At 49.4% G+C, this 18,756-nt stretch overlaps 1 protein-coding gene across 1 annotated transcript in view; it reads right to left on the bottom strand.

Moving 5' to 3' along the window:
* Nos (Nitric oxide synthase) overlaps window positions 1-18,756 on the bottom strand; it is a 452,800-nt gene that overhangs the window by 72,357 nt on the left and 361,687 nt on the right. The window contains exons 7-10 of the mRNA XM_072287201.1: window positions 15,037-15,176; window positions 5,505-5,679; window positions 2,512-2,613; window positions 1-35 (exon numbers count right to left, since the gene is read on the bottom strand). The exon at window positions 1-35 is cut by the window's left edge and continues 160 nt beyond it. Coding sequence (XP_072143302.1) covers window positions 1-35; window positions 2,512-2,613; window positions 5,505-5,679; window positions 15,037-15,176 — 452 coding nt within the window. The remainder of the gene's footprint in view (window positions 36-2,511; window positions 2,614-5,504; window positions 5,680-15,036; window positions 15,177-18,756) is intronic.

Here is an 18,756-nt window from a genome sequence, read left to right on the forward strand (position 1 = left end):
GCCGTGTGGTGGTCCACGATGGTCACGTTCGCCTTCTGCACGCGCGCACGCGCCGCCGTTTCAGCGTGCCTTTGGCGATAGAAGGGTAAAGGTTAAGCCACGATTTCCACAGAAGTACTGTCGAGAGCAAGGCGACGCGTCGGGAGAGAGAGTCGTGACATGAGCGCAGTTCTCACGACGACTCATCATTTCGCTTGGCTCTGACTGGACACTATGCGGATGACCTGAACATTACCGGCGCCACTGCGTTGAAGCCTTGACGCGTGAGAAAGGCGATTTTGGAGATGCCGGCACAGTATACTGGAACGGGACAATACGTACTTATAGTCCCGCATTACCGTAGCACTAGCTTTGTATCGACTGATACAGCAAATCAAATGAATTTGCGGTTTGATTATGTACCTACACACTCGGTTTGCGGGAACCGGAACGAGGTCAGAGCACTGGATAGCGCACCTAGCAGTGCGGTATGCTGTCTAATACCGACGGATGGGCGGTTTTATAACCGAGTGACACTATAGCAGTCTGTAATCGAAGACCCCGTAAAGTTGAGTGGCAGTCACCATTTATTGCTGCCAGCATGCTATTCAGACGAGTTGTGGAAGTTTATATCTTGAAGGTAAGAAACAAGGTTCAGTCCCAAGCTGGTCTACGTCCTGGCATGACTTCTGACAGTCGTACGAGAAGTCCTTGTTAACCTTCCCACAAACTAAAGCTTTCGCAGAAATAGCGCAAATTTTTCGTATGCGTTCGCTTCTGCAGTTAATTCTGAAGGTGTTTTGCGCTGCCTCATTTCCATAGCACACGTAGGTGCCAACCAATAATTCAATTTTTGTTCACAGAAAATAACCCCACCTGCACGCCGTTTGTTGCATGCATAGCTACCCCTGCACTTGAACTCCAAAGGATTTTAGCGGCTGGGTCAGCTTGCGCAAGGGTTACTTCAACCGTAACACAGTCACCTCGTACGTCGATCGACAGTACCGCGTTGAATTCAAATGAGTGTAATGACTTTACCAACAATAAGTATAACGTTACGAAAAAGACAGTGTGGGGATGCTGGTCGATTCGCGAGAAAGCGGGACGAAAAAAACAAAAACAAAATAGAATGCGACCGAGCAGTATCTATCAACAAATCTTCGCTCCGGTATCCGGTAGCTGTGCCTCCCATACTAACGATAACTGCTGCTTCCACGCAGCCACGTGATTGCAACAGTTTTGGTAAGCGCTGAATGGTGTAACCTCTACGCCAAGGGCACGTTCGTGCACGGTTAGTAAACTATGTTTCTAACTCCCGGCATGGAAGCAGTTAATCTCGCGAAACAATCTGCGTGTCCTGTAATACTGAACCCTGTTTATAAGGAACTGCATGCATAATGTGACAAAACTGATGATGTGATAGTTTCTCCAAAGAGCTGGAAGGCACCGTATGCTAACATATTGCTCCCCTCGTCTCACCATTAACAAAACCTTGTTACCCAAGGGACGGGGCACCGTCTGGCGAGAGATAGCGCGCGTGTGAGCCTTCTGTTGCTTGTCGTATACTGTCGACTAACTTTGTTCAGCGCCGACTCGTTGAGCAGTGCGCTCGGAGATCGCCCCTTTTGGAGACAGCTCTGACCCCAAGTTCATGTTCAGTTTGCCAGCAAAGCTTTCGCCGGCTTGATAGTGGCTGATTATGTCTGCAACAGTTCCTCTGGAAACCAGCACCTGCGTGCTCTGCACTCGACCTTCTGCGCAACTGACGTCAGACTTTTTTTTTTTTTTTTGCCGGATGGCGAGTAGAGTATGGAAGTTGATAATTAGATAGCGCGGAAGAGGAGACGCTGGGATCGAGTCTTGAAATGACGTTGCCGTTGTCGCAGTTCTCATGACTCCCTCCTACACGCGAAAACGTGCTGCTGAAGTTTGTTTCCAAATCTTTCCACGCTCTCTAGATTTTGCATAATAATGCGTTCACGGGTTTCCTTCGCTTACGTCGACCTGGTTTGATTTGTTTTGTTGTTGTTTTCTGTCTCGGCATTTCCGCGTGCCCAAGGTGCAAAATGCCTTTTTTTTTTCACAACATCACGGGACCCTGCTTGATGGGAAGCATATGCGAGGCATGGTTTGCAGGAAATGTCACTCCCATTCGTGACGACCATTTATGGGCGAAAACTTTCGCGCAAGCAGCATCAGAAGCAATACAGTAGCGTCGACGGCAACGTCAACGACAATGGCAACATCAACAATGAATCACGGGGGGAGAGAAGGGGGGAGAAATGGAAATGGGCACAACAGTGGGGGGAGGGGGGGGGGGTAGAACCAAAAAAAGAAAAAGTGGAGCCTACAATGCTGTAGCGAAGTTTGGGCCCTATATGTATATCTACGAAGCAGAGTTTGCCCCAGGTTGTGCGTGGGTAGACGTTTGTGGGGATGGAAGAGAGAGAGAGAGAGAGAGAGAGAGGGGCAGGCAGTCTTGCATAGAAATAAGCTTCGTAGCCGTGTTGCCGTTGCAGAGGTGCCACTTGCCTGGTAGCTGTGCATGACAGCCAGGCTGAGCTCGACGGCAGCCCGGTCCCGCCAGAGGCTCGAATTGCTTTTGGTGTCGATGCCTATTCGAGTCGCGACTTCCTGGGCAGGGTGAGAGGGAGGGGGGAGGGATGAAAAAAAGAAGCAAAGAGTGAACGAAAGAACATCGACGTTTGCGAATTCAAGGTGGTTCTTTGTTTTTGTTTTCGTGCCCTGAGCTGTCGTCGTTGAGAAGCGAGGTGATTACGTGCGGCAATGCAACGGGAGACGCCGTGTACATTACGAGGGGAAAAAGAAGCTTGAGCGTTCACCATTATTTTTGACAGCCTTCAGATGGTTTCGAAACAAAGCAGTACAGGTTTATACGAAGTTCGCGAACTGGGTTATTTTCCAGGCGAACAACATCCCCGCACAATTGCTCGCATCGGTCTTCGTCTACAAATTTGTGCACTTAAGTCTAAGGGGCTCTGAAGCGCTGTCTTGTACTCTAATGAAGTTTTCAGGAGGAGAGGTACTTGAATCGCTCTGATTCGAGGGAAAAGTTAAGCCTTCCCAAAAGCAAGCAAGCGGAATGCTTCTGGCGAGGAGGCTCGAAAAGCGAAGTAAGTCAAAGCACGCTGCGTGCGAGAGGCAGTGTATAGCGAAATTTAGGGATCAAGCATTCTTGTGACAGATGTTTCCCTAGTTTCCAGTTTGCCTCGGAAAATTTCGAGACAGCGAGCTTTCTCTCGCTCATAATTGCCCCCGTTCTCGGTGCACCTGGTCCCGACGAATGCTTGTCCTCCCTTGTTTCCGGCTAGCGGCGTAATAGCCTCGTTTCCAGCGAATAATATTTTGGAATAAACATTGACTGCGCCAGGTACGTTCCCGGCGAAGTGATATGAAAACTATTTAACGATCGTCAAGAGGCTGCAGCAGCACAGTTTGTGCCTACGGAATCAAGCTGAAGAATGACTGGATCGCGTAATTAAAGATAAGGAAATACGTAGCGCTGAAGTACAAGACCAAGGCCCGTATTAGACGCGCGCCCATTACAGCGCTCTCGGCATCCGGCCAGATGCTTACGCCACATTACTGTCGACGTTGGAACAATCTGCCTGCAAGTTACTATAGTGAGTTTTATGAAAGGCACAGTGCGAGCGCGAGCCTTGTACACTGCCAATAAGGACGCGCCGTGGCTGAATTTGAAAGCAGAGGAAGAGAGGCGATGCAGTTGTTGCGTATGCTGGCAACGTCCCTATCTTAAACGAAAACCTCCTTTTCTATAATAATAATAATAATAATAATAATAATAATAATAATAATAATAATAATAATAATAATAATAATAATAATAATAATAATTTCCCGGGTTCTAAATTTTTAGCACAACACGTCGCCATTGGTATTAAGAACGCGGCTATTCGCCACGGGCCCGCGAGTTGCCTTTCGGTAATTTCCTGCCAGTACAGTCGGCGTCAAAAGTTGACTGACTGCGGGATCTTATGATGTGGACAACCTTGCGTAAAGGAGCAGACAAGTCTGATAGACTCGGGCAAGGGCGTCACGAGCATATCCTGTAATTATGATCACAGGCGAGGGTAGTACCGTTGCCTCCCATACACCCGTCAGCACACTTGTCTGGAGCACTCGATCACCATGCTTTGAGCTGCACTGGCTCCATCTACCGACAACGCTTGATTCTGTAGACAATTTGCATCCGAACATGCGCCGTAACATTGAAGGAACATCGCAATTTTTTTTCGTCTTGCCAGTTACTCAACAGCTGTGATCGCCTGTGATCGCTTTCACCGGAGACCACAGAGCCTCTGAGCAAAACACAGATATGTCTCGGAACGCACTCCCCCGGAAGTCTCATCCGTCCGTCCGTCTTGACGTTCGCATGTACGTCGAAAACTCCTCCGGCGCAACCTCATGCGCATGCGCGAAAAAAATATATAGAAAGAGAGGCGCACGATTAGCCAACGCGATCCAGATAGCGCAAGGCCTGTTTACTCCGATTCATGACGTCCCGCTACCTGGCCCGAAATTTCCATTGGCGAGGCTGGCGTGCTGAAAGTGGTGACGTCAGAATCACTGTTGCCTACTCGGGAGCATCCCCATTAGATTTTATGGAAGTCGGGCCAGGTAACATGACGTCATGGATCGGAGTGAAAAGGCCTTTTGCTATCTAGGTTGTGCTGGATTAACTGCGCCAGTGCTGCCGTTGCTCTCCGTCGTAGCCGAGCGCGCGCGCCTAGCAGTTTCTCTCCGGCTCCAAAACGGGTAGGCCACACGTCATACGTACTCCTGAGGAGCAGGCAGCTTTCGATCATCAATGCCGCGAGAAGAACCTCGAACGAGCTCGTCTACAACGGGCTGATGGTGCAGCCTGGGCACAAGAATAGGCTCGTGCAGTCGAGCGCAAGCAGAAACTTCATACCGGGGATCCGACAGCCTACCAAGCCGTCGTTTAATGAGCCGTGGGGATTCATACAGTGATAAACACCGGGGCCGCACTTTTCAGCTTCGCTGGTTAACCATCTGTACGGAGTGCTTGGGAGGTGATCTTTTGGCTGGCAATTTTTCACTGTCAGTCTGTGGGTAGACAGTTCTAATTCACGCAGGGTACTGCGTTTTCTTTAATATAGATTCCTACATAAACATGCCGTAAAGGACTTTGGGATTTCTGCGGCGAGCACCGGCGGTCGCTAAAACGACTAGGGGAATGCAGCACACAACGGCTACGGCTTTGAAGAAAGCTTCTCGGGAAGCCTGTAAGGCCTGCGTCTTGTCAGTTGTCGCCTTATCTTCGTAAATGCGACAACTCACAAGCGTAGGGTGGCTGCCCTGACACAGACATGTCCATTTGCCTAAGCATCGGCTCCATGCTGAAGCTTCCTTTGTTCATCCGCAGTTGATCACATCGAGTTAACAGTCTTTGCTGACCTCTGAACGAGATTGTGTCGAACACGCATTTGAGGCTGTAGCGGAGTAAAGCGGAGAGCACTTACCTCGGCCAGGTTGTAGCGATGAGCATCGCAGAAGTCCCTGACGGCTATCTCGGTGACCATGTACCAGCCGTTGAAGGGGCAGGCGGTGAACTCTACGCCGCCCACGTCGAGCATCATGCTAGCGACGGCGGGCACGGCGTACCACTCGAGCTGCATCTCGTCAATTGCCTTGTAGCTGCACAGGCAGGAAGCGGCTCGCGTTAAAGGGACAATAAAGACGGAAAGCAAGCAGAGCTAAAGCTAGCCCACTAATGATGTGAAAAGCGTAATCTTTTTTACAGTGAACAGAACCTTGAGGAGCGAGAAAAAAACTACATCAACTTGAACGGGATACGTGTAGGCCACTGTGAAGATGCTGTATAGCAGCGTACATGTCTCATAATGCACTGAGGTTGTCAGGGCATCTGTGTAGACTCTGCGATTGAGTTTTCAGCTTCACATTCAGCTGGTAACACCGCGAAAGCAGGACAAACACCATCGATTGACTAACATCCGTAACATCAACACTGAGCGGACGTCCCTCACACTTCGCAAACCTCTTCTCTCTTGCGTTTTCGTCAACTAAGTTTGACGGGGGCGCCGTCATATAATCATGACGTCACGCTCGTCAGCTTGCTTACAGTGAACTTTCTATATTGCACTCTTAACATTGCAACGCTCATGAGCGCACAGGTAATTGGAGCGCTGGGACGTCCTTGCCCACTGCCGATCGCTGACCCCGACATTCTCGGCAAGCAGCTAACTTAGGTAAACGATATCGCACAAAAAACAGACAAGCACGAGAGAATAGAGACACGGATAAGGCTTTCTTTCTTGCGCGCTATCCTTTCCTAACTATAAATAACCAACTAGCCCCGCAATAATTTTATTGAGCAGTTACCTGACCGATTAAAGCCATGCGAAGGTATGGCTAAAGGCTGATCAACGTGACGCGCGTTTTGAGTGCGTCGACGTATCTGTGGCGTCGCCTTTCGCGCCGGCTAGCATGTTTTCAACTCGGCATCAACTTCTAGCTGAGGACACGGACAACATCGTACGAAGCGCGTGCCCGAAGCTCACCCACCAATCAGCTTCCCCCTCCGCGCGGCGGTTCATTTGAATACACCGATCAGATGCTAAGCGCTGCACGGTACGGTCAGGTTACGATGAGTTAGGAGGTCAGGTGACGATATATATATATATATATATATATATATATATATATATATAGCAGCGTATACGGTGCTTGTATACTAAAAGCGGGGCTAAAAATGTATTCCAAGCTATCCTGTCTTTGCGCTTACGAGTTGAATCAGAACAGTATGTTTAGTTATTCGTTCTTTATTTGGTAAATACGTTTAAGCAGTGGCTTGTCACGTCTCTGATTCAGTAAAGTTTTCCTGGCGATCACTATCTGATTGTTTAATCTCTGCCTGATCGCTCGCAGGTGTGCTCAGTTGCGATAGATTTGTTCTTACTGGGCACAAGACTTGTAACGTAGACGGTCTGTACTTTGTAATAGCTTGTAGCAAACACGTATTATCGCTAGTCACTCGCTTACTCTGTAGACCGTTACGAGACGTTCAGCTTCGAACATTAGTGGGCTGTCGGTGTAGCCACCGTCACGCATGCTTCGGCGCATTGATTCGCACGTGCTTCGCCCGTTCACTTATTCTTGATACGTTGGCGATAGAGTGAGCGTAAGTTTGTGTGCGGAGTGGAGTGGATGTGAGTAAATAGTGTCAGAGAAACTTGCTATATGCCAAGAAGCGGCGCTGCTCCCTTTGTCACTGTATAACGAGTGGTAATCACTCGTGCAGACATTCGGAGGTTCAAGTCCTTTCCTTGGAGGTTAGCGCTACCAAGCCGGCAACACAGGAAGTACTTATGTAGAAGCGGTCCGTGAACTTGTTCAAATTCATCCCATTCCTTAATATGCCATTCATAGTTTTTGCAGTCAACTATATGCACACGCTTTCCCTCCACCGTTCCACATTTTGCAGCATGAATGGAGCACAATGCGTTAGCGAAAACCGAGTAGCATTTCCGACAGCTGATCGCACAGAAGCAGGGCAAATCGTTTCGTATTCGCACCCTTTCGCTGACGCGGCGTGCAGCGCGCAGCCGCAAGCGCCATTGCCATTTCTCTACAGAGCAAACTGCTTCGCGAAAAGGGTCAATACTATGGAGGACGGGAAAGACTAGGACGGAGCGTCACGTGATAATCTTGAAGCCTGGTCATGAAACAATTTAGAAGAGTCGGGTGATGGGAAATAGGCCCTGATGTGATAGGCAAGCGGTAGATTTAGTTGGCTCGCTTTTGTTTCGTCTGCTGCGGGGATGTCGGAATAGGCGCACATAGTAGGCGTGGCGAACGCACGCCGAGGTTAGCGAAGGAATTCAAGCGTGTGGAACAGTCCAGTCTGTGTTGTGTCAGTCAAGTAAGGCACCGAACCACCCCACATTACGTTGACGCGGCTCGCCGCCGACAGGCGTTATTACGACTTTGAGGTTGATCCCGTAGCGCTCGTCACCCGTTTCGTGACAGAGCGTTGGTAGCGAAGACTCCGAGTCAGGCGTCGGTGAGAATAACCAAAGGGAGTTTATGCACTATATACAGGTCATTATACAGGACAAGATCGGATCGGCACTGGGACCGAGAGCTAACAGCAAACGCGACTGTTCCCGCTCGGCGGCGTCCGGTGAGACTCCAACGCGTGACACATCTCACTCCACTCGAGAGCGGCACTCGGCTCCCGGTGGGTCGGTGGATCCGGTTCTCCCGGCAGCGGCGTCGGGGCTTATAAAGCCCCGAGAAACGATTGTCACTCAAACGGCCCAATACAAAGCCAGCACTCGACGGTCGTCCGAGAGGTCCAACCAGCGACCGCGCTGGCCACCCGCTTCAAAGTTGCCGCGCGCGGTGACCTCCAGGGAAAAGGAAATACGGCGCCGGGCTGTCTAGCACTTTGTTGCACGTTTGAACATGTCGCTTGCCGATGCTTCTCCTCAGGACACCGCTGCCTGGCGGCTCAGCATCTTGACTTGTCAAGGGAGAGTTAGGGCGCTGCGCCTTTCGGCGCGGCCCCGGATTTGTCCAAAGGGCGTTCGCAGGATAAATTCTGCCTCTTGTAGATTCGGAATCCGGGCTGGATGTACGGGCACAACAGCGCCAAGGCTGTAGCGACCGAAGGCGTCGGGTAACCGGCATTGTGCCCAACAACCCGGCAGGACCACCTCAAGGTCGACTGGTCGCACTTCGGGGCAATTTCAGGGAAACGACGAAACCTTTCGCCTTGCAAACGTGTGCAGGCAACCAACTGAGTCACCCTTGCTACGGTGATTCGTCGCGTTTCGGGTCGTCTTCTGGGAAACAATGACGCATTTCGCCCCCGCAAACATGTGCAGCCAATCAGGCGAGAGTCCAGGGTCCGCACTGACTGCTTTCCCGTGAGAAGGAAAAAATTCGTCCTTTTTTGTGCCCAAGGATGGACTGGCGCGCTAGGGGCCCCTAGCATAAATAAGGTCGTGCCGGTCCATTCTTAAGGCAGACGGTCCCAGACGACGCTGTCGTTCTGCTCAAAGTAGCCGGTACCTCAACAGAACGGCGAGAACTCAACTGGCGCGTCTCAATAGCGCAACCACACAATCTTAAAAAAATTGTGCACGTAGATCGGAAGGAAAGGCGACGCCTTCGGCGTTCAGCGTGCAGGCCTGTAATGCTATCTCTATCATAACGAAAGACGCACAGCAGAACCTTTTACTTAGCGAAAATGCGACAAATAACTATCTCGCGAAAATCTCGTCTCTTCCTGGGTGCCAGACACCGCGACCAAAATTAGCAAGAAAATACGCACCGCGGTTCAAGGTGCACAACAGCTGATTTGACGGAAAGAATAAACCGCGCTCGGGAATTCTGGACGGGTTTCGAGGCGATTGAGAGCGCCATGGCAACTCCACGAACCGCGCTGGCAAGCGCAAGTGGCGCTCTGAAAATTCTGCCATCCTGGGTCGGGCACCCCAGTCCTTTGTCCGCGTTTCCAGGCAAAGCATTTCAAGCAAACAACAGCGTGCGCTGTAGCAGAAAACCACCACTTCCTACGTGCCTCCACGCCTGTGACCGCAGGCGTCGCTAAAAGTTACCACGTACCAAACAATCTCGAATGCTTCGGCAACCGCGTAGGCCTATTCATACCCCCCCTCCCAAAAAAAAAAAAAAAGCACCGCTCACAAGGCCCCGAAGGGCGGGAGGGGCGGCGTCAGAGGAGGTTGGCTTGCCGATCACCTGACGCTCTCTTCCAATATTTTTTTTTGTTTGTTTCTTCCATCGTCAATACAGCTCTTTGTTTTCGCCAAGGTTATATACTTTTTCGTCGGGAGCGGCAGCCAATGCGGAACCACACGCGGCTTTTCCCATCGTATCGCACCGCGCCGACGCTCTTTGCAAGCGGGTGTCGAACGCAGCGGTGGCTCGAAGGCCCCGAAGGCTACGGCGCGTGTGCTGCGATTTCGCGTAACGAGAAATGCTGCATGGAGGTCAGGCGTAACGCTTTGAGCCTATGTTAAGCTGCCGCCTGCTGCTTCGCGTAGTTTCATCTATTTATTATTTTTTATCACTTTGCTTACAAGACGACCGACGACAGTTGACGCAAAGAAAAAAAAATATATATATTCCTCGTGCGATGACCTTTAAGGAAAAAAGAAAGATAATAGTAGAGAAGTTCGGAACGGTAGCAACGTTCGCCTGCCCGAGGTATCGGATCAAACTTTGACGCGTTGCAACTGAGTTGGAGATCGAAGCTACATCAGAGAACAGGCGGATTGATACATATGTATGGCAGCGCAGCTTGCGTTGGGTCTTCAGCGTTGCACGCTCAGCATGAAACGGCGTTTAGCCAAAGTAGTTTGGCGTGGCTGTCGTGCATTTCCTCCCTCCAATCATCCTCTCCACAATTTCTTACAGATTATTTCCTACTCACGGTATGCTCCAACACATTTATTTTCTTACGTTAAATGTGTTAGCAAGCTATCCGGGTTACCTTTTTTATTTTAAGGTCGATGACAACAAGAGAGAGAGAGAGAGGGAGAGAGAAACAATATAACACACACACACACACACACAAAAAAAAAAGATATCGGAGCAACCGCTATACCATAGTATGCAAAAACGTGGCAGCTGTCATTTCTGTGAAAATTGCGCGTAAACAACATAGAGCTATATTATTTAGACATAGTTACATGTATGGCTAATACACCACAGTGTTTCTTACAAAACTTATTAGAGGGAACTCTGGCGCTGTGATGGCTCAACTATACGTGAGAATGACGGGTATTGCATGGATTTGTCTAATTGTTTTATTTTAACATTTTTTGTGCTTGCACGTTCTCGTACATAATTCACTACTATTGAGTTTTCCAAATTTAAAGGAGATCAGTTCTTTTCTTTTTCTTTTCCTTTTTTTTTTTTTGCTGAAGGCCTGACGGCCATACATTTCTGTGAAAATGCATAACTATTGCGAATAGGTGGCGCGAAAATCTACGCCCCCAGTGACGGCTATCTCTCTGGATAGCAGAAGCTGATGATCTCGAAGACCATACTTTTGCTAACTGCGCGCACCGGAAGTGACTGCAGAGCCGAAAGTGCGTCATCGAAGCCATGTTGGACACCATCTATCGTTGCATTGAGTAATGCGATATTTTGTCGATATTACCCATTTGCAATGGTATATACCGTTCTCAGCCGTTACCAAAACGCTTAACGGCTGATGCGAATGTTCTAGCGTCGTTGTACGCGACTGCTTCTCAAGCCGGCGACATGCCTGAAGCGCCCGCCTGATTATATTGTTTCGTCAGCGCTGGCAGTAACGCCGTATAGTGGGAAGCTATCGCATTAGCATTCCGAGATGTTGGGAGACGTGCAGCCCTGTAAATGTACCAAAATGCACCATCGCAATCCGAAGAAGTATTGAAAAATAAAACAGCTGACGAGGAGTGGCGCACTCGAAATAATACTGCCGTTGTAAAAGGCAACTCCGCGACGTTTTCGAATATTTCTCATCAAGTATTGTATTCTACTTCTTGCAATACGTTCCCGCCCCGTGTTCGCAGTCGAGGCCTGCCTCGTCGCGCTAGAGCGCTATACTACTCAAGCTAAGGTCTGGTTGTGCGAACTAGTGCGAACGTTTATACCGACAAGGACAAGTGGCCAGTCCATCGTGTACGTCTTACGGTTGCTGCGAGGCACTTCAACACCTGATATTGGAGTGCCCCGCTTTCAGTGCGCAGCGCACGTCGCTAGTGGGGGACTATCGTCTGCTTGGCCAGCGGTGTATACGGCACTCGACGAATGTTTGTACCCGAGTGGTTGAAGGTGTCGACGTGATCATGCTAATCGGGCTCTCCTTATTTTTCTAGAAGGAACTAACTTAGCCTCACGTTTGTAGCCTGTTTCTATTTTTGAAATGACAATACCTCAGAAACTATTGAACGCATGATGGACTTTTGAACGCATGATGGACTCCCTTCTTCACGGTTTCAAGTGGTCCACGTGCCTGTGCTACTTGGACGACGTTATCGTATTCTCCCCAACGTTCGCTACGCACCTCGAGCGCCTCTCAGCAGTCCTGGACGTTTTTCGGCGAGCCGGTCTGCAACTCAACGCATCGAAGTGCCAATTCGGCCGTCGCCAGATTACCGTCCTTGGACATCTCGTTGACGCGAACGGAGTGCAACCGGACCCAGGCAAGATCCATGCTGTTACGCACTTCCCTGTTCCGAAGTGTGTCAAGGATGTGCGCAGCTTCATCGGCCTTTGTTCGTACTTCCGCCGTTTCGTGAGAAATTTCGCCGCCATAGCACGACCACTAACCGACCTTTTGAAAAAAGACGCTCCTTTCCAGTGGGGCGATAACGAGGCCTCTGCATTCTCTCATCTAATCGACATTCTCACAACGCCTCCCGTTTTGGCCCATTTCGATCCTTCTGCGCCTACCGAAGTCCGTACTGATGCCAGCGGTCACGGAATTGGAGCAGTACTGGCACAACGCCAGCGTGGCCACGACCGTGTTATCGCTTACGCCAGCAGGCTCCTCTCACCCGCGGAGCGCAACTATTCCATCACTGAGCGTGAGTGTCTGGCCCTAGTTTGGGCGGTTGCGAAATTCCGCCCATACTTATATGGCCGATCCTTTTCCGTTGTCACAGACCATCACGCGCTTTGCTGGTTATGCTCACTGAAAGATCCTACAGGAAGACTTGGTCGCTGGGCCTTACGCCTCCAAGAATATTCGTATACTGTCACCTATAAATCTGGCCGACTACACAAGGACGCTGACTGCCTGTCTCGCTACCCGGTCGACGAGCCTGACGACGCCGACAGTAGTAGCCCCAACGGCATTTTCTCTGTCTCTGCCTTCGGTAACATCGCCGATGAGCAGTACCGAGACCTATCGCTGCGAGCACTTATCGAGCGTCTGCGCTCTACACCTACCGACGCATCCGTTCGCCGATATGTCCTCCAGGGTGGCATTCTGTATCGAAGGAACTTCCTCCCTGACGGCTCTGACCTTCTTCTTGTCGTGCCAAAACAGCTACGACAGACTGTGCTCTTTGAGATGCATGACGCACCCACTTCAGGACATCTTGGGGTAACCCGCACGTACGACCGCGTCCGCCGCCGCTTCTATTGGCCTGGTCTCGCTCGCTCCGTTCGACGCTATGTTGCTGCCTGTGATCCCTGCCAGCGTCGGAAGACACCTCAGGTGCTACCTGCCGGTCATCTCCAGCCGATCACCGTCCCTGTGGAACCGTTCTTTCGTGTTGGATTAGACCTGCTCGGTCCCTTTCCCACGTCATCTTCTGGGAACAAATGGGTAGCCGTCGCGACTGATTACGCCACCCGATACGCTATCACTCGGGCTCTCCCTACCAGCTGCGCAACTGACGTCGCGGACTTTCTCTTGCGTGACATTATCTTGCTTCATGGCGCCCCGCGACAGCTGCTTACTGACCGTGGTCGAAACTTCCTCTCGAAAGTTATCGCTGACATTGTGCGTTCCTGCTCCATTCAACACAAACTGACTACTTCATACCATCCTCAAACCAATGGCCTGACAGAGCGGTTAAACCGTACACTTACCGATATGCTGGCCAAGTACGTTTCCAAGGACCACCACGACTGGGACATTGCCCTTCCTTACGTAACATTTGCGTACAATTCTTCCCGGCACGACACCGCCGGATTTTCTCCCTTTTATCTACTGTACGGTCGCGAACCTACCTTGCCCCTAGACACGGCACTTCCTCCTGCTGCGGTCTCAACAAGCGAGTATGCGCGCGACGCCATCGCCCTCGCTGACCATGCACGCGAGCTTGCCCGTGCTCGACTGACGGCCTCACAGACCACTCAGCAGTGTCAGTACAACGCCCGCCATCGTGACGTACAGTTTTCACCTGGTGCGCTCGTGCTCCTGTGGTCGCCCTCTCGTCACGTCGGACTTTCAGAGAAGCTCCTTTCGCGATACACAGGGCCCTACCGCGTGCTGCGCCAGGTGACGCCTGTGACTTACGAAATTGCTCCTGTGGCCTCAACCTCGTCCTCTCCTGTGGCATCTAGTGATGTCGTACACGTCAGTAGGCTCAAGGCCTACTACACTGCTTCCGAGTCCGATCTTTAGTCGCTCCGGGACGGCGCTTTTGCAGCCGGGGGTAGTGCTACGGCACAATATGCGCGATCACGAAAGGCCAGCAGTGTGAAGACGACGACGACGATTAGAAGCTAGCGCGGGCTGTTGCCTCTTGGCCAAGCGCAGCGTATTTTCCTTGTAAATATATTTGTACATAGCTTTTCGTCTGCGTCTTCCTACGTAACAATATTTTAACATTCTTTAGTACCGTGACCTGCAGTGACTGACCCTACTGTGTGCGACCTGCTGTGTGTGCTCTGCTTCAATTCCGAGATTTGTCATCTTGATCTTTCTTTCCTCTCTCCTTACCTTCTTCCTATCGTTCGTTTCTACGTTTCTGTCTACTTTTTCCTGAAGAGTAGGTAGGCGTTGTGCCCCTTCCGGTGGCAGTTGCCAGCCTACTACTCGCTTTCCCTTTCCTGCCATGTGTATATACGTTATCAATAATAATAATAATAATAATAATAATAATAATAATAATAATAATAATAATAATAATAATAATAATAATAATAATAATAATAAAACCCTTCTTTGAATACTCAAGTATTGCGTAAAATAATTGGTGAAAATCATGTAACAGTGATCTGCCTAAAACAAAACTATAGCAACGTCTACGGTGACCTTATTTACAGAACACAAATAAAATGACGCATGGCTGTATAAGACTAATATAAATTAGTTTTTTTTTTTGTTGTTTAAACAATAATAAGCAGAGGAGCTGTTGTTGCTGTTTGATGGCAGGCGGCTACTTCATGATCGTCAGCGGAACACACAGTTACAAATGTTTCTTTTTTTTTGTTTTTTACATATACGAACATCAAGAAAAAGCTAGAGTGGCGCGTTAATGGCGCTTTTGGAGCACTCACAGTGGGTGCGTAATCTTGACTCGCATGATGAGGTCCTCGGGAATCTCGAATATCTCCGGGTCTTCGCCATTGGCTGAAAGAACCAGCGGCAACGCCTCGAAGCGGCCTCCTTGGGGTTTCCAGCCCAGTTTCTTGCATATCTGCAGTTCGAAAAAGTCATGCACAACTCACGTCCTTTACTTGATAACTCGAAAATCCTCGATGTCTTGTTTCGGTGCGACAGCTACATATATACAGCCAAGGCTTTATGAAAACTCTTTGACGTCGCGGGTTTGTCTTATACGAACATCGCCGCGCACAGTATTTCCTTTTGCAAAAACAAAACAAACGATAGGCACGTGTTGCTTTATCTGAAAGGCACTAATTTTGTATAGTGAATCAGAGGTGGCCAGGAGGCGCCACGAGTGGTTCAGTGTGCAACAACGAATTGTGAAGCCGTCCAGCGGAGACTTTATAAAGATCTCACAACTTCAACCATAAGATAGGAGTGCCTGCATGGACGCTTGCTTCGTCTGAACACACACACGCACGCACGCACGCACGCACGCACGCACGCACGCACGCACGCACGCGTGTGTTTTAAATTAAAGATATGATAAATTAATGGAAATGAAAGTGCATGAAGAAACAACTGGCCACAGATGGGATACGAACCTACGTCTTCGCATTACGCCTGCGATGCTCTTACCATTTGAGCTATCGCGGCGCCGTTTTCCCACCCACTTTCTTGGTGTTTATGTTTTTTACTACTAGAACTAACCTTGGGAGTGTTAGCCAGCACCACCACTCAGATCTATAGGCGGCGGATGTGGAACATCCTTTCTGCCGCAGGCGTCACGAGCCCGTGATCTATATGGGTGAAGGCAACTGGTCAATGAACCCACACAGCATAGAGAATGTTCCACATCTGTCCTTGTGTTCGTATGATATATATATACCATCAGCCTGGTTACGCCCACTGCAGGGCAAAGGCCTCTCCCATACTTCTCCAACTACCCCGGTCATGTACTAATTGTGGCCATGTTGTCCCTGCAAACACCTTAATCTCACTCGCCCACCTAACTTTCTGCCGCCCCCTGCTACGCGTCCCTTCCCTTGGAATCCAGTCCGTAACCCTTAATGACCATCGGTTATCTTCCCTCCTCATTACATGTCCTGCCCATGCCCATTTCTTTTTCTTGGTTTAAACTAAGATGTCATTAACCCGCGTTTGTTTCCTCACCCAATCTGCTCTTTTCTTATCCCTTAACGTTACACCCATCATTCTTCTTTCCATAGCTCGTTGCGTCGTCCTCAATTTAAGTAGAACCCTTTTCGTAAGCCTCCAGGTTTCTGCCCCGTACGTGAGTACTGGTAAGACACAACTGTTATACACTTTTCTCTTGAGGGATAATGGCAACCTGCTGTTCATGATCTGAGAATTCCTGCCAAAAGCACCCTAGCCCATTCTTATTCTTCTGATTATTTCAGTCTCATGATCCGGATCCGTGGTCACTACCTGCCCTAAGTAGATGTATTGCCTTACCACTTCCAGTGCCTCGCTACCTATCGTTAACTGCTGTTCTCTTCCGAGACTGTTAAACATTACATATATATATATATATATTGACCACCCACTAGGGAAGTATGATTACACGCTTAGCGCATTTATAATTAGCCTTATGTGTACGTGCATTATAGTACGGGTTCATGGTTTGGATATTTAGGCGCTCGATATATTTATGCACCGGCCTTCGTGGTTCATTTCTTATTAGTACTGGCACTAAACAGGAGCTCGCGGCTTGAATTGGAACGAAAATTTATGCACTCAATGAAGAAAGGAAGGTGGCCAACATTAACCCACTACCTTCAACTATGTCGTCCGTCGTAGGCAAGATATGACTCTGGGATGTTTAAGACCCCTCTGGAATACTATTCCCGTATTAGACTTCTGAACAGGATGAGAAGCAGTGATAGAAGTAGCAAAACATTTTGCTATTATATTTCTACCAGGAAGAGAAAAGGTAAGATTTCACTAGCTGGGCTCACACTACTTGGTATACGCATACATGAGGACGCACAATTTTTTTCTTAGCACCAGAGCTGAACGTGCAGTAGCATAATTGTGAATGTATTGTGGTCGGGTGCACTGGATACGATGCGCTCATCCTGCCGGTCGCCCTCTGAGGCCTCCGATCGTGAGGCGTTCGCTAGTGCGACAAGAATCCAGGCATCATTCGAGGGTGCGCAAATGCAGTGATTGCGATGTAACGCAATAGATGTGCATGCGCTTGTCGATGACCGCGGCCGCATGCACTTATGCGTGCCCACTACGCGCAGAGAGCACGGCACGACCTTACTGCACCTATCCAACAAACGTTGTGGATTCGGGACATTAATGCCCTCTTTGGATGAGGAAAGAGAAGTTTATGGCTTCAGCATAATAAATTTATTCATTCTATTGGACAGTCCGCGACGATAAACCTTTAATGACGTATTTTCAAAAGTCGCCAGGGCTTCTCATGCAAACCCTCGACGCAACTAATCTTCGACTCGGGGAGTCAAAGAAGCCAGGCTTGCATTCCAATGTTAGCCGGGACGCATCGAAACGCATGGCAGCGCCGAAGGCCCCCGGCTATTTACAGAATCGGGAGCTTTCAGGACGACGCTGCCTGCATTTGCCAAGGTCTAACAAACGGTTCAGCCGTTAAAGGGAGCCACTTTGCATAACGATGAGCCTCGAGCGCGTGGCGATATGCGCCATTTCAAGCGGCGATGACAGCCAGGATGCAGCGGAGGACATGGTCTAAAGGGTGCGAGCTCGCGACTGGTCTCCGACCGCTGCGTTGACGACTTGAAAGGTTAGTTTATGCAGCCGAAATATGCGTTGCGCAGGCGTAGTCTGGTGAAGTACTCATTCTATTGGCGAAGCAACCGTAGTTTCTGCGACCGCGCTTTTGTGGAGCAATGACTTTGGGAACACTATCCCGGCTGTCCTCTACGGGAACCAGGTACGAGATTTCACTATAGACGCTCAACAGAATCCTATCGACTCACTAGTGATATCTTGCAGGTTGTCTTATTTGTAAAGGGGACTGCACGAAGAGGAGAAACGTGGGCTGTTGATTGAAGGGGGGGAGGGAGGGCAGCTGCTCACCATGTTTGCGCATAGGCTATATAAAATATGCGCTACAGAATGCCGTGTCATTATTTGTAGCTAACTTCCTGTTTAACGTTTAAGCTTCTTTTTTTCTTTGTTCCGGAAACGCACTATCACGCGGGCCCCTCCTCCAATTGTAGAAAGCTGTGTTGAGGTGGAAGAGATACCGGCAAATGCCGCAAGCCTACTCGAATCCTGCTGTCACGCACTCAACACATGTTCGTGGCAAAATAATACAGAATACTAGCGCGGTTCGAGGCTACAGCGACAATTCCTACTAATTAATCATGTAATCCGCGACGGTATTTACTGAGATGCTTCCAAGGTAGCCAAATTACTTTGAATTTACAAACGAGGTAATAATGACAGCCCGAGCAGACACCGTCATATTTCCTTTCTTAGAGTAATTAATTCGGTTTTTGAGAAGACTCTTGCAGCACAACTGCGCGAACACTTGTAATGAAACAATGTAATATCTCACTTTCAACAGGCATTCCGAAAAATTGGATAATCTTCAGCCGTGATAGATGCATTGTCCCAATATTTGTATTCATCGTTGTACAGTAACGAGGCAGCTGAAC

The sequence above is a fragment of the Dermacentor andersoni genome, chromosome 3 (assembly GCF_023375885.2).
Source record: "Dermacentor andersoni chromosome 3, qqDerAnde1_hic_scaffold, whole genome shotgun sequence".
NCBI classification, from domain to species: Eukaryota; Metazoa; Arthropoda; class Arachnida; order Ixodida; family Ixodidae; genus Dermacentor; species Dermacentor andersoni.